Below are 12400 nucleotides of genomic sequence, written 5' to 3' on the forward strand. Positions count from 1 at the left end.
ACGGACAACGTGGTGCCAGAGGAGGTTATCAGTGGTATGCATTCGTCGGAGGTTATTAGGAAAATTGTGTGTGAGATAAGAAGTTTCGACTCTTAAGTCGCCAGGCCTTGATGATGTATCACCGGTTGAATTACAAGCTGGTTCTGATAGACTGGTTCCTTGGTTTAGAGAGATAAACTCTGCTTGTATCAACATTTCATATATACCTGTGGGATGAAGGCACACGAAGCTCATTTTCATTCCGAAATCAGGAAAACCTTACCACACGTAGGCAAAAAATGTTCGTCTTATTAGTCTGTCATCCTTTATGCTGAAGAGGTTGATAGAAGCGTATCTTAGGGCAAAGATCCCCGGAGACCGCCTCTCGTGGCAGCAACATGCATGTTAGTAAAGGAAAATCACAAAGGGAGAAACATAGAGGGTCCTCTCGCTAACGAAGAATATACAATGGTAGCATTTCTTGACATTGAAGGCGTTTTCATTAATGTAAAACCGACGTCTATCCAGGAGTTGGAGTTTCTAGGCATCAACTCTACCGTAAGAAAGTTTATTCATCACTTACTTACTTAAAGATGATTTTCGGTAGGCTTTGGATCTGTGGATGTGACAGCAGTAAAGGTAGCCCCACGTTGGGCGCCAAAATGTGACAACCTGGTTGTGCACAGAGACTTTGACTTGGGCTTTGTTATCCCAAATCATAGCCTTTGTGAAGCGGATCCGGTACTTGGGTGTTGGCTGCGGCTTAGCTCGCCGGATGGGGATGTTCTTTTCCGCTAACGGCTGTACATTTAAATTTGTACCGGTTTTTCAAAAATTAGAGTTTTAAAAAAAAGATGGTCAAATATACTGATAAAAAAAAATCTGATGTGGGTTACATGGGGAGAATTTAGATGTTATTTTCTCCCTGGCTGCCCCCCCCCCATATGACTTATTGTCATCCATGGTATTTTCTGCGCCATTTTATATTTGAAAATACCCCAAATTTTAAATTTCCATTTCACATTGAATAACCGTTACATTTTCAGCCTATGGTAAATTATTCAACACATATTAGTTCCTTTTACAAACTACACAAAATAAATTATTTTTTTTATTATTATAAAAAAAAAATTATATAAAAGTTTACATTTGTTTTAATAAATGTTTAATTATATTAATTGGGCTTAAGGAAATAGATTTTTATAGAAAAAGAATTTTGTCTCAATAAGGTTTTTCTTTGTTTTAAATATATACATATATTAATTGTTGTTTCTAGTTATATTTTTTTATATGTCTTTTTTAAATATATATATTTTTTTTATTTTTTTGTATATACTTATATATATTGTACATATATGAATTAGTTTAATAATGATTTTTTGAATTTTTTTCTTCGTTCTGTCCTCTTCTTTCCGACGTATAACGACTTTCAAATTAAAATTTTAATTTAAATATAATTATTTTTCTTTTCAAATTTGTGATACTTTATATGAATTATATGTGTATGTATTTATGAATATGTATATATATATATCAACACACCTACGCACAAGTGCACACATAAATATGTATATACACATATATAAACATATAATAAATTTTTTTATTTATTTTAGCGATTAATTTACTAACGTTTTTTTTATTGCTTCTGAACGTTATTCTTATTCTTACTTTGTACAAACATTAATGTACTTTTTTTCTTTTCCTTATATCTGTACATATATATATATATATATATATATATATATATATATATATATATATATATATATATATATATATATATATATATATATATATATATAAATTAAATAAAAAAATTAAATATATTAAATATATATATTTTTTTTACTTCTTTGTTAAATAAGTTTGCGCCAAATTTGGTTAGGAAATGATAATATTATCGTATACCATTTCTTAAGCAAATTTGGTTTTAATTTCTTTTTTTCCTTGATTTTTGTTAGTTATTCTTTGATTTCTCTCTATAATTCTTTCTTTTTTACCTTTTTTTAAGATCTTTTTAACTTGTTGTACACAATTAAGTTTCACTTTTCGTTAGGTAATGTACATCATTTTTTTTTTTTGTTTGTAAAAAATTTTATCTATGTAGTTAGTCAAGTTAGTTAATATATAGGACGGCACAATGGGATAAATGGCATTAACACAATTATGTATGTTGGTATACGAATACTTTCGTGTCTTACTGTACGAGTGAAATCTTTCGCAATCCTTCCAGCTCTGGCTTCAATGCATGCGTCCCACAAAGGCAGCTGGTCGCACTAACCATGTTGCAACTTGGCCCCACTTTCAGAACTGGTCGTACTGTACCGACCAAAAAAAAAACACGTGCGTCGGCCAAATTAGAGATGGCGCACCTATGTTGTCCCTTTGAATAATCTTTCAAATCCAAAAAAAACTTATCGCACATTTGTCAATAATTTAATTAACTCTAACGAAAACTTTTCAATTAAATCACTTATAAAATATCTCTTCTCAACGTAATATTTAAACACTCCAATTTGGGTGGAGCTAAAACGTGTGAGTTGTATAGATGTCCAAACGAAAAAGAACATGTGCACGCTTACGTTCCCTCAAATCAGTCACATTTCAGTAAAATGAAATGACTGGAAAAAATATGTCTCTGGAAAAATGCTCAAACTCTGACTCTCTCATGGCAACCCCTCTCTCGAAAGTGATAGTTTGCCAGACCCTGGCTGTTCACATACAACCCTGTTCTGCTGCACAGATGGCAAACCCCTTTATACGTCCCACGCTCAGGTATAGGTTGTGCCACTGAAAATCACCATTGTGAATGTCCATAAAATAGAATATGTCAAAAGAAAATAGAAAGGACACACGAAATGACAACACAACAGATATAGTGGTCGTTACATGGACAACGGACAACTTGGCGCTAGAAGAGGTTGTCACTGGTATGCATTCGTCGTGTCTGAGCCGAAAATCCTTTGGGCGATAAGAAGTTTCAATGTCTTTAAGTCGCCAGGCTCTGATGATGTATCACCGGTTGAATTACAAGCTGTGTCTGATAGGGTGGTTCCCTGGCTTAGGAAGATATACTCTGCTTTTATCAGAATGTCATGTATGCCTGTGAGATGGAGGGTCACGAAGGTCATTTCCATTCCGAAAGCAGGAAAACCCTACCACACGAAGGCGAAAGATTTTCGTTCTATTAATCTTTCATCCTTTATGCTGAAGACTCTTGAGAGGTTGATAGAAACATATCTTAGGGCAAAGATCACTGGAGATCGCCTGTCACAGCAGCAGAAGGCAAATTCACTGAAATAGCCCTTCACGTTCTAGTCGGCTACATAGAGGGTTCTCTCGCTGTCAACGAATATACAATGGTAGCATTTCTTGTGTACTGTCTCCTCTATTTTGGAATATAGCCATTATTGTCTCTGGAAGAATAAGGTATAAATGTGGTTGCGTATACTGATGAGGTGGCTATAGCGGTTAGGAGAGAGTTTCCCAGCACTCTAAGAGATATACTTAAGGAAGCTCTACGTGCAATACCGAAGTGAGCTACCGAAAGTGGTCTAGATGTAAATCCGTGCAAGACAGAGGTAGTTCTCTTTAGCAGGAGATACAAGTTGCCTATAGTGGCAGCTATCTCGTTGGGAGGTGACAATGTTCCATTTACAGAAAGCGCAAAATATTTGTATGTTTTGCAGGACAAGAAATTGAACTTCAAATCCAAAACTTGGAATGGGCAAGAAAGCTAACTCTTGTCCTATACACTTGCAAGAGAGCTTTTGGGAAAAGTTGGGACCGCGTGTCATGTATTGGGTATATACTGCAGTTGTCAGACCTATAATGCCATATGGTTGTTGTTGTTGTACCAGTTTTTTGTGTTTTATGTTTTGTTGAGTGTCAAGACCCAGGAACTCTGCGACTAAGATGGGGTGCGTCGACAAGCATCTGGTTCCAAGTCGAGTGGGTCTGGCTGGGCAGTTAAAGAGGTGACAAGTACCGTGACGTTGTGACGTTCTTTATCTGCACCCCAAGTGCTGCCGACACTTGGACCTTGTTTCTAATTTTGATGGTCGGAATCATTTGTCCATCGACCATCACAGCCATCTCGGTATTCACCTCACTCGTATTTGTAGTGAACAATGTGGCTGAAGATTTGGTGGCAGATATCTTCAGATTTAGTGCATCGAAATATGAGGCAAGTTCGTTGAGCTAGACAATGTCAGCAATGGATGGGGGGCCTGATGCCATGATCGTACAGTCGTCCGCATATGATACGATCTCTATGCCGTCTGGAGGGGTGGATTGGAGAATAGGTAGAGGTTAAACAGTGATGGAGAAAACAGTCCGCCTAGGGAACTCCCTGTTTCACTCTACGGTGCTTCGACTTCCTATCCCTAAATTTCACAAATGACTGGCGACCACACAGATAATTCGCGACCCAGTGTTTCAGACCTGGCTGGAGGGACTTATTGGAACTATCTTATACAATCTAGGGGAACTGGAATCTGTGGGTATGCCTCCAGCAACATGTAAGCTGTTGCTGTCGCTGACTAGAACAGACGTCTCAGTCATTGTGTCCGTCATGACACTGGCAGTCAGAAGGAGTTCCACTTTAGGTTTTCATTTCTTTGATAACCTGTTTAAATTTGGGGATGTGAAGATTCGCAAGTTGTTGGGCTTTTTAAAGCGATCTGGATAGTTCAACTGTAGTAACAAGAAGGCATCTTACTTCTTCTGTTCCTGTGGTATCACGATGGACCAGAACGTCTAAGTGAGTCGGATTGCAGACTGCCACATAAACCTAACATACCCTTGCTGTATCCTTCATGCAAGATAAATTTAACAGGTAGGAAGAATTGCCCAACAACTAAAAGGTAGGTAGAAGCAATTGCACAACAACAATCCCATGATAGATGGTTGTACGCACCAGATTGACCCGATGGAATCGTCAAAGGTTGCCGTCTTAGTGTAAGGGTTCATTCTTTTTTTCCGTCATAACGAAGTGCCTTTTCCGCACGCTTCTGGACCAGAAAAGTGCCGGGATTGACAAGAACCCCGGACGCTGGTTCTGTTCGGTTTGGCAGAACCGCCTCTATCATCGGTGGGTGTCGGTGAGGTGTAACCGGTGCATGGAGTGGGTATAGTATAGGGTAGTTAACGACTTAAGCGGAATTTGCGGTTGGAATATTTGGAGCAATGTAACTTATGCACCGTTTTAGGCAAGCTGTGGTCTATTGTTAAGTCACTCTCGAACCCCTGTAGACGGGATGATAGGACCTCAGTCACTTTTGGCGACGTAACCGTGACTGATCCGAAGAGATGCGTCAGGTTGTTCAAACGTCAATTTGTTGTACATCCCGAGAGTGACAGGACAAGGAGAAGAGCCATTCATCGAATTCGTAGTCTCAGAGCCGATAGACAGCCATCACAATTTACCGTGGGCAAATGTCATCCGTGGCGCCAAATTATCCAAGGCGTTGGGCCCGACGGAATCTCTACACTTATACTCAGGTTAAGGTTAAGCCAAGCGATCAGCCGACATACAATTTTTTTTAATTTTGAGCAGTATTTGGCATTGGGGATGTTAAGTTGTTCTCTTACATTCATTCTTTGTTTACGTTTCATCCTATTTGATGACATTTTCGATGGACAGATTTGACATCCCTAATGATGTTCATGGGGCCTATCCACTTTATGTTTTCGCAAGTGACCTAACCTTCTATTAGTAAATCCTGACTTATACTGAAGAATATATATTTACCTGGTGTTGAATACCTTACTTCTGTCCTCAAATTATCTTTGAACACTCTTATAGTTCCCGATGTCTGGAAAATGGGCAGAGTGATCCCTCTACTGAAGCCTGGAAAAGACCCGAGTTTGGGGGAGTCGTACAGACCAATCTCCCTTATTTCACCAGTAGCAAAAACGCTTGGGGCACGCTTACTACTAGAGTTTCCATTCGCCGAGCATCAACATGAATTTCAAAGACTGCATAGCACAACAACTGCTTTGCAAACCATCACCGCACACATTTGCCGTGGCTTCAATCTGCCCAGGACTGTCCTCTTGGCACTGGACCTATCAAAGGCATTCGACACGGTCAGCCATCATTTTTTTTAATATAAGTAAATATACTCAAAAGAAAAATAAATATTTTTTTCACAACATGCAACTCAATCAATCTGTATGAAATAAAAAGGTTTGTGAAAGAATGTGTTGCGCTTTTGGTCTTGCAATTACAACAACAATATTTGGATAAAAGTGAAAGATGCTGACAAAGGCTTTTGGGAAGTTGTGTTTATTTAACTTATAACAGTGAAAATACTACATTTTTCTCTTTTTAAAGTGTTTTGTGTTTCATTATACATAAACTACGAAGGGGATGGTTTGATTGAAATTGCAAAAACATACATGCTCGTAAGCAGCCGATAAATTGTTTGATGCCTTATTTTTTTCTATATGTAATTGGCAACATTTTGGCCAAAGAAACCCAAAAAATCAACCTTGTCAAACTCCCGAAAGAACGACTTTCGGAAATTTTTCCGTAAAAAAAATTGTAGTACCCGCCTTTAGTACTAAACGCAAAATCAAAGTTGTACTTATTATTGATTTTGACAAACAGTGCACTCGATTTATATTGGGTTGCCCAAAAAGTAATTGCGGATTTTTCATATAGTCGGCGTTGACAAATTTTTTCACAGCTTGTGACTCTGTAATTGCATTCATTCTTCTGTCAGTTATCAGCTGTTACTTTTAGCTTGCTTTATGAAAAAAGTGTAAAAAAAGTATATTTGATTAAAGTTCATTTTAAGTTTTATTAAAAATGCATTTACTTTCTTTTAAAAAATCCGCAATTACTTTTTGGGCAACCCAATAGTTGTTGCTCAACTGGTGCTACCTGATAGTCATGCGAACAGCTGAGTACAACTTTTTCATTTTTGTTTTGATTTTGCAATAAATCTAAATGTCAAATGCTTGTTAACACAGGTGTGATCTTTTCAAAGATCTTTCAACGATGTTCTATTTGATCCGACATTTCACGCATAAGCAACAAGGCAGTATCATAATGATGAAAATACAACTATAAAATATATTTGAAGAAGTTAAATTGTAAAACAACATTTATTTTTAAAACCACTTTAACATTTGTATTTACGACATTTGCCAACAAAGAGTTGTTTTACTCATGACACAACTTATTAATTGCAACATGCCTGTTAATTTTGTCTTGGTTACCTGGCCATTCTGTCAGGATTTCCTGGTCATTATAGCATAGTTAATATCAAGATAAATTCATTTACAGTTGGCGGCAGTTGCCCAACAACAAAATATTGAGTGCACTGTCTGTCAAAATCAATGATTAGTGCAACTCTGATTTTGAGTATAATTATGTGTTATAGTTCTTAACTATAATACACACAAACACAACCAAAACTCGTTGAAAGATAGTGCATTTCGCGAGAAAAATTTGTATTCAACTGTTTACTAAGATATATTCATATACAGGTAGTGGCAGTTGCCCAACAACAAAATATTGAGTGCACTATCTGTCAAAATCAGTGATTAGTGCAACTCTGATTTTGTGTTGTTATTTGTGTGTGGTATGGTTCTTAACTATAATACACACGCACAACTATAGCTCGTTGACAGATAGTGCATTTCGCGAGAAAAGAATTGTACTCAGCTGTTTTCATGGTTAATACGTTTTGATTTCAGCCGACGACTCGCCGCCGCTGATTATTTTTGCTTCACTCGTGACGCCGCCGTTTCATCGGGCTCGTGCGGCCTAGAATAGGACGCCGATTCCAGTAAAAAGATCGGCGGAGCCGAGATGAATGTTACTACTATAGTTTTGTGTTTAAATGAATCAAAATATTTTTCTCATTTATCACCGTTTATTGTAAAATATATTCTCCGTTGTATTCATTATCATTTTGTAAATGATAATTGCTAAATAATACATGTTTCGATCAACGAAGCCAGCAGATACAACAAACTAACTGTTGACCCCAACAACAATCCACTAGCTTCGTGATTATTGAGAGCTACGACTTGCTCAATTAAAACAGTTCGAAACATCTATTTGTGTAGAGCAGACGTTTAAAGTTGATAAGTTAAGTTCATTTCTAAGTTACTATTGTTTTTGTGGTTGACCATGAGTTCGAGCAATAAAGATATACCGCCGTCAACGACTGCTGATACAAACGGTGCTTCCTCGAGCAGTGGCACTTTAACTAAGTTATCCAATCAATTGGCCACTTATCGAGTATTCGTTGTCACCTGGAATGTTGGCACCCGATTTCCAGACAATATTTCATTACGAAATTTATTGGGCATTAGCAATTCGGTCGAAGATCATCATTTGCCTGACATTTATGCAATTGGATTACAAGAAACAAATGTACAACCTCAGCAGCAAGTTATGGGACTTTTCAAAGAAGATCCCTGGACGGATAAAGCCAAGAAATTACTCAAGGACTTTGACTATATTCTTATTAAGAGTGAACAAATGCAAGGGCTCTTGATAAGCATATTTGTAAGAAGACAACACGTACCACACTTGTGTGATATTGAGCCTGAATTTACCCGCACTGGTTTCGGTGGAATTTGGGGAAATAAAGGAGCCGTTTCTGTGCGTTTCAACCTCTATGGATGTGCTTTAGTATTTGTGGTTGCCCACTTAGCTGCCCATGACCATCACTTAGACGAGAGGATTGAGGATTTCAAACAGATAATTGATAATCACCATTTTCACGTTCCTCGATATAGAGAAATTTATGATCACGACTATGTGTTCTTGTTTGGAGATTTGAATTTCCGTTTAATGGGCGAAGACTCGGCACAGGAAGTCCGTGACAAAGTAGTAAATGATGAGGCGTTGGAGGAACTTATGAAGCGGGATCAATTGTCATACGTCCGGCAACAAACACAAGAAGCATTCCAATTGCTGCAAGAAAGGAAGCCAGCGTTTCCACCAACTTTCAAATTTCACGAGGGTACTTCCGAGTACAACTTGAAGAGAAGACCTGCATGGACAGATCGTATATTGTATTCGGTACAACCGAACAATAAACAACCAAACATACATCTGGAAATCGAGCAATGTGCTTATAAGTCCCAGCCAGGCTACAATATAAGTGACCATAAGCCGGTAACAAGTGAATTCACTATTAAGTTATATCCCAATTATCGTGCAACTTGTGTGGAATTCAAGGATATCAGTGTATGGAAGATTGATGAGGAAAATACCGTAGAGTATAAAAAACCATTGGATTTCAAAGAACGTGATTTTGACTGGATTGGTATATTCCCTGCAAACTATGCCAGTCTCAAAGATTACGTATCATATGAATACGTCAAGCAAAGTGAGTCTCCTCCATCTACACCGGATACATCATCAGACCCATTCTTTGATAGCAATCCCTCACTTAAACGGCATAGCAAGCATCACCACAATCGGGAGCGTGTGCGAAGACAGCAGCAAGCCAATGAAGAACTGGTGCGACTCGATTTTGACGATGATGCAGAGCTTAAGGATGGCGAGGAATATGTGCTAATCTATTTTCATAATACGGGTTTGCGGGGCGTTACAAGTGTCGCTGGTATCAGTAATGTATTTCGAGCTGAAAAGAGGACTTCAACTCCTAAATTTTCCAGTGTTGATTAACAGAGATTTACATTTGCATTCGCTAGTGAGATATTGATGAAATAAAAAGCTTTTTATGTGGATGATGTAAAACTAGAAAACCTTGTAAGTACAAGTAGACTTTAATCAGTTTGCACGTTTTTTATATCATCACATATTGTGGAAATTGTTTTAGTTAACAAATCGAATCATTCTTCGCACTATGACTAGAAAAGAGGCTAAGCATGTTGAATTTCATGGAATTTTAAACCTTTTCAGCCGAATAGTCTTGCAGGGTTTTTTTTTATTAGAACCAACACCAATTTCCAATCTGGCATCAATAGCAGAGAAACGGCACGAATTCTCTTAATGGTTCAGTAAATATGACTACATATACCTGTTTTTAAAATGTTGAGTTGGCATTCGGTTGTACATTATGTATATAAAAAGTATTGTTCGGCGCATTTGAAATAGTCCTCAGGTTGTTGTAGTTCCTTTATCCTTTTTTTTACTTGCTGGGTTCTGGTAAATATCCAGATGTAGGAACTCAGCAACCTGTTTGAGGTGCGTCCATATTGATCTGGTACTTTGTTGAGCAGGATTGTTTTGGCATACAAACAGAATAGTCCTTAGGTCATTTATTCAAACGATTCAACAAAAATGCTGAAACACTTTGTAAACGTAAAAGCTTTGTGATGACCAACTTTTGGCTGATATTGAATATGGGCTGACTTTCAAAATGTCAGCTGCATTATATTAGATCAATGTAGGGTAAGTGCTCCTAAGTCCGCTTTTAGTTAGAGGGTATCCATCAACAAGTGCGAATGTGTCGTTCTTAAAAAAAAGTTAGTGGAAGTATCGACTTTATATGTTAAGAAAGCGTAGACCAAGGCGTATTAATCAGGTGGCCGCATCAACCCAATCCCATGGCAGCCGGTTGTACGCACCGGATTGACCCGATGGAATCCTCATCGGCAAGGGCTGCCGCCTCAGTGTACGTGTTCGTCTTTTTTCGTCATGGGAGAGGCACATCCCGGAGTGCCTTCTCCGTACGCTACTGGTCCGTGCCGGGATTGAAAAGAACCCCGGACCCTGGTTCTGTTCGGTTTGCCAGAACCGCCTTCATCATCGGTCGGTGTCGGTGAGGTGTAACCGGTGCTTGGAGTGGGTACATTTCCGTTCTTGCTCTGGCCTAACTTCGCTACGGGAGTATAGTCATACTGGCTATGTCGCTAGGTACTGTGCGAACATAGCCAGCAGTGGGTCACAAGCGTCGCCGTCGTCGCCTTCGGCGTCCTCGTCGTCGGACTATGTGACCCCCCCGACCTCTCCCGTACGGCAATTTATGCAACGACAGCACCCTAGCCCTACTATTGCCAATCCCAAGGCAGCCGGTTGTACGTACCGGATTGACCCGATGAAGTCCTTCATCGGCAAGGGCTGCCGCCTCAGTGTACAACACACTGCTACAACAACAACTATTGCCAGGCCAGTGCCGGGAAGTGTATCGTTCTTGCAGTTAAACTGCAACGGACTGCGTGGCAAGATTGATGAGATCGTAGATTTTATGAGCCGGAAGAGCATATCGGTCGCAGCGATCCAGGAGACAAAGCTGACCAACACCTGCAGCTTGCACAGTTGTCACGGTTACAATGTGCTACGTAAGGATCGTTCAAGGAATGGAGGTGGGGGATTGGCCTTCGTTATACACCATTCCGTGCAGTATAGACCTATCTCGCCTGCGCTTGACGCTAGTGACCCATACATGGAATGTATGGGGGTAGCAGTCAGGTCTGGTACTGCCGAGATAGAGATATACAACGTGTATATACCGCCGGTTGGTAGCTGTGTCCCGATTAATGGCCAGGCTTACAACCCCGACATAAGTGTCATGGCATTCTCCCCTAGGTAACGACCAGCATGGCATAGCTTTGGCAGAGCAGATAGATAGCTCCATGTTTTGCACGGTGAATGAGGATGCCCCCACTAGGATTACGAGGAGGTGCAGCAGCTCGCCAGACATCTCAATTGCATCCCCTGATCTCCTGAGTGACGTATCCTGGCAAGCCGTCATCTCTTTGGGGTCAGACCACCTCACCATCGACCGACCACCCGACTTCATAACCTCTGAGCGCCGGACGTTCATCAATTACAAGAAGGCCAATTGGACTGGCTTCAGAGAGTATACCAATCGCCGCTTCAATGAACTGCCACCCCCCTCTGATGTGCTTGTGGCCGAGAGGAAATTCCGAGACATCATCAACGCAGCAGCCGCTCGCTTTATACCAGCCGGTCGAATACCGCAAGTGCGACCCAATTTCCCGGCGCAAGCAGTGGTACTCGCAGACGAACGTGATGGGATTCGTGCTATGGACCCCGCTAACCCCAGAATCAGCGAGCTGAATCTGGAAATAAACAGGGTAGTCAACGAACATAAGCGGAATTTGTGGCTGGAACACTTGGAGCAATGTAACTTAGGCACCGGTGCAGGCAAACTGTGGGCCACTGTTAAGTCTCTCTCGAACCCCGGTAGACGGGACGACAGGACCTCAGTCACTTTTGGCGAGATAACCGTGACTGATCCGAAGAGATGCGCCAGGTTGTTCAACCGTCAATATATTGTTCATCCCGAGAGAGACAGGGCAAGGAGGAGAGCCATTGGCCGCATTCGTGGTCTCCGAGCCGATGTACAGCCATCACAATTTACCGTGGGCGAAGTTACGAATGTCATCCGTGGCGCCAAATCTTCCAAGGCGTTGGGCCCCGACGGAATCTCTACATTGATGCTGAAGAATCTGGATT

The 12400-nt window shown here is 40.1% G+C and overlaps 1 protein-coding gene across 1 annotated transcript; it reads left to right on the forward strand.

Moving 5' to 3' along the window:
• Positions 1-7799: 7799 nt before the first annotated feature.
• On the forward strand, positions 7800-9720 carry LOC106084424 (inositol polyphosphate 5-phosphatase K). Its single transcript, XM_013248102.2, has one exon. It carries the CDS (start codon positions 8129-8131, stop codon positions 9638-9640), a length of 1512 nt encoding a protein of 503 aa, XP_013103556.1. The 5' UTR covers positions 7800-8128; the 3' UTR covers positions 9641-9720.
• Positions 9721-12400: the final 2680 nt, after the last annotated feature.

This window comes from Stomoxys calcitrans, chromosome 4 (assembly GCF_963082655.1).
Source record: "Stomoxys calcitrans chromosome 4, idStoCalc2.1, whole genome shotgun sequence".
Classification (NCBI taxonomy): domain Eukaryota; kingdom Metazoa; phylum Arthropoda; class Insecta; order Diptera; family Muscidae; genus Stomoxys; species Stomoxys calcitrans.

Bases quoted from the DNA above. Each gene is read 5' to 3' on its own strand.
- LOC106084424 (XM_013248102.2), top strand. From the start codon at position 8,129: ATGAGTTCGAGCAATAAAGATATACCGCCGTCAACGACTGCTGATACA.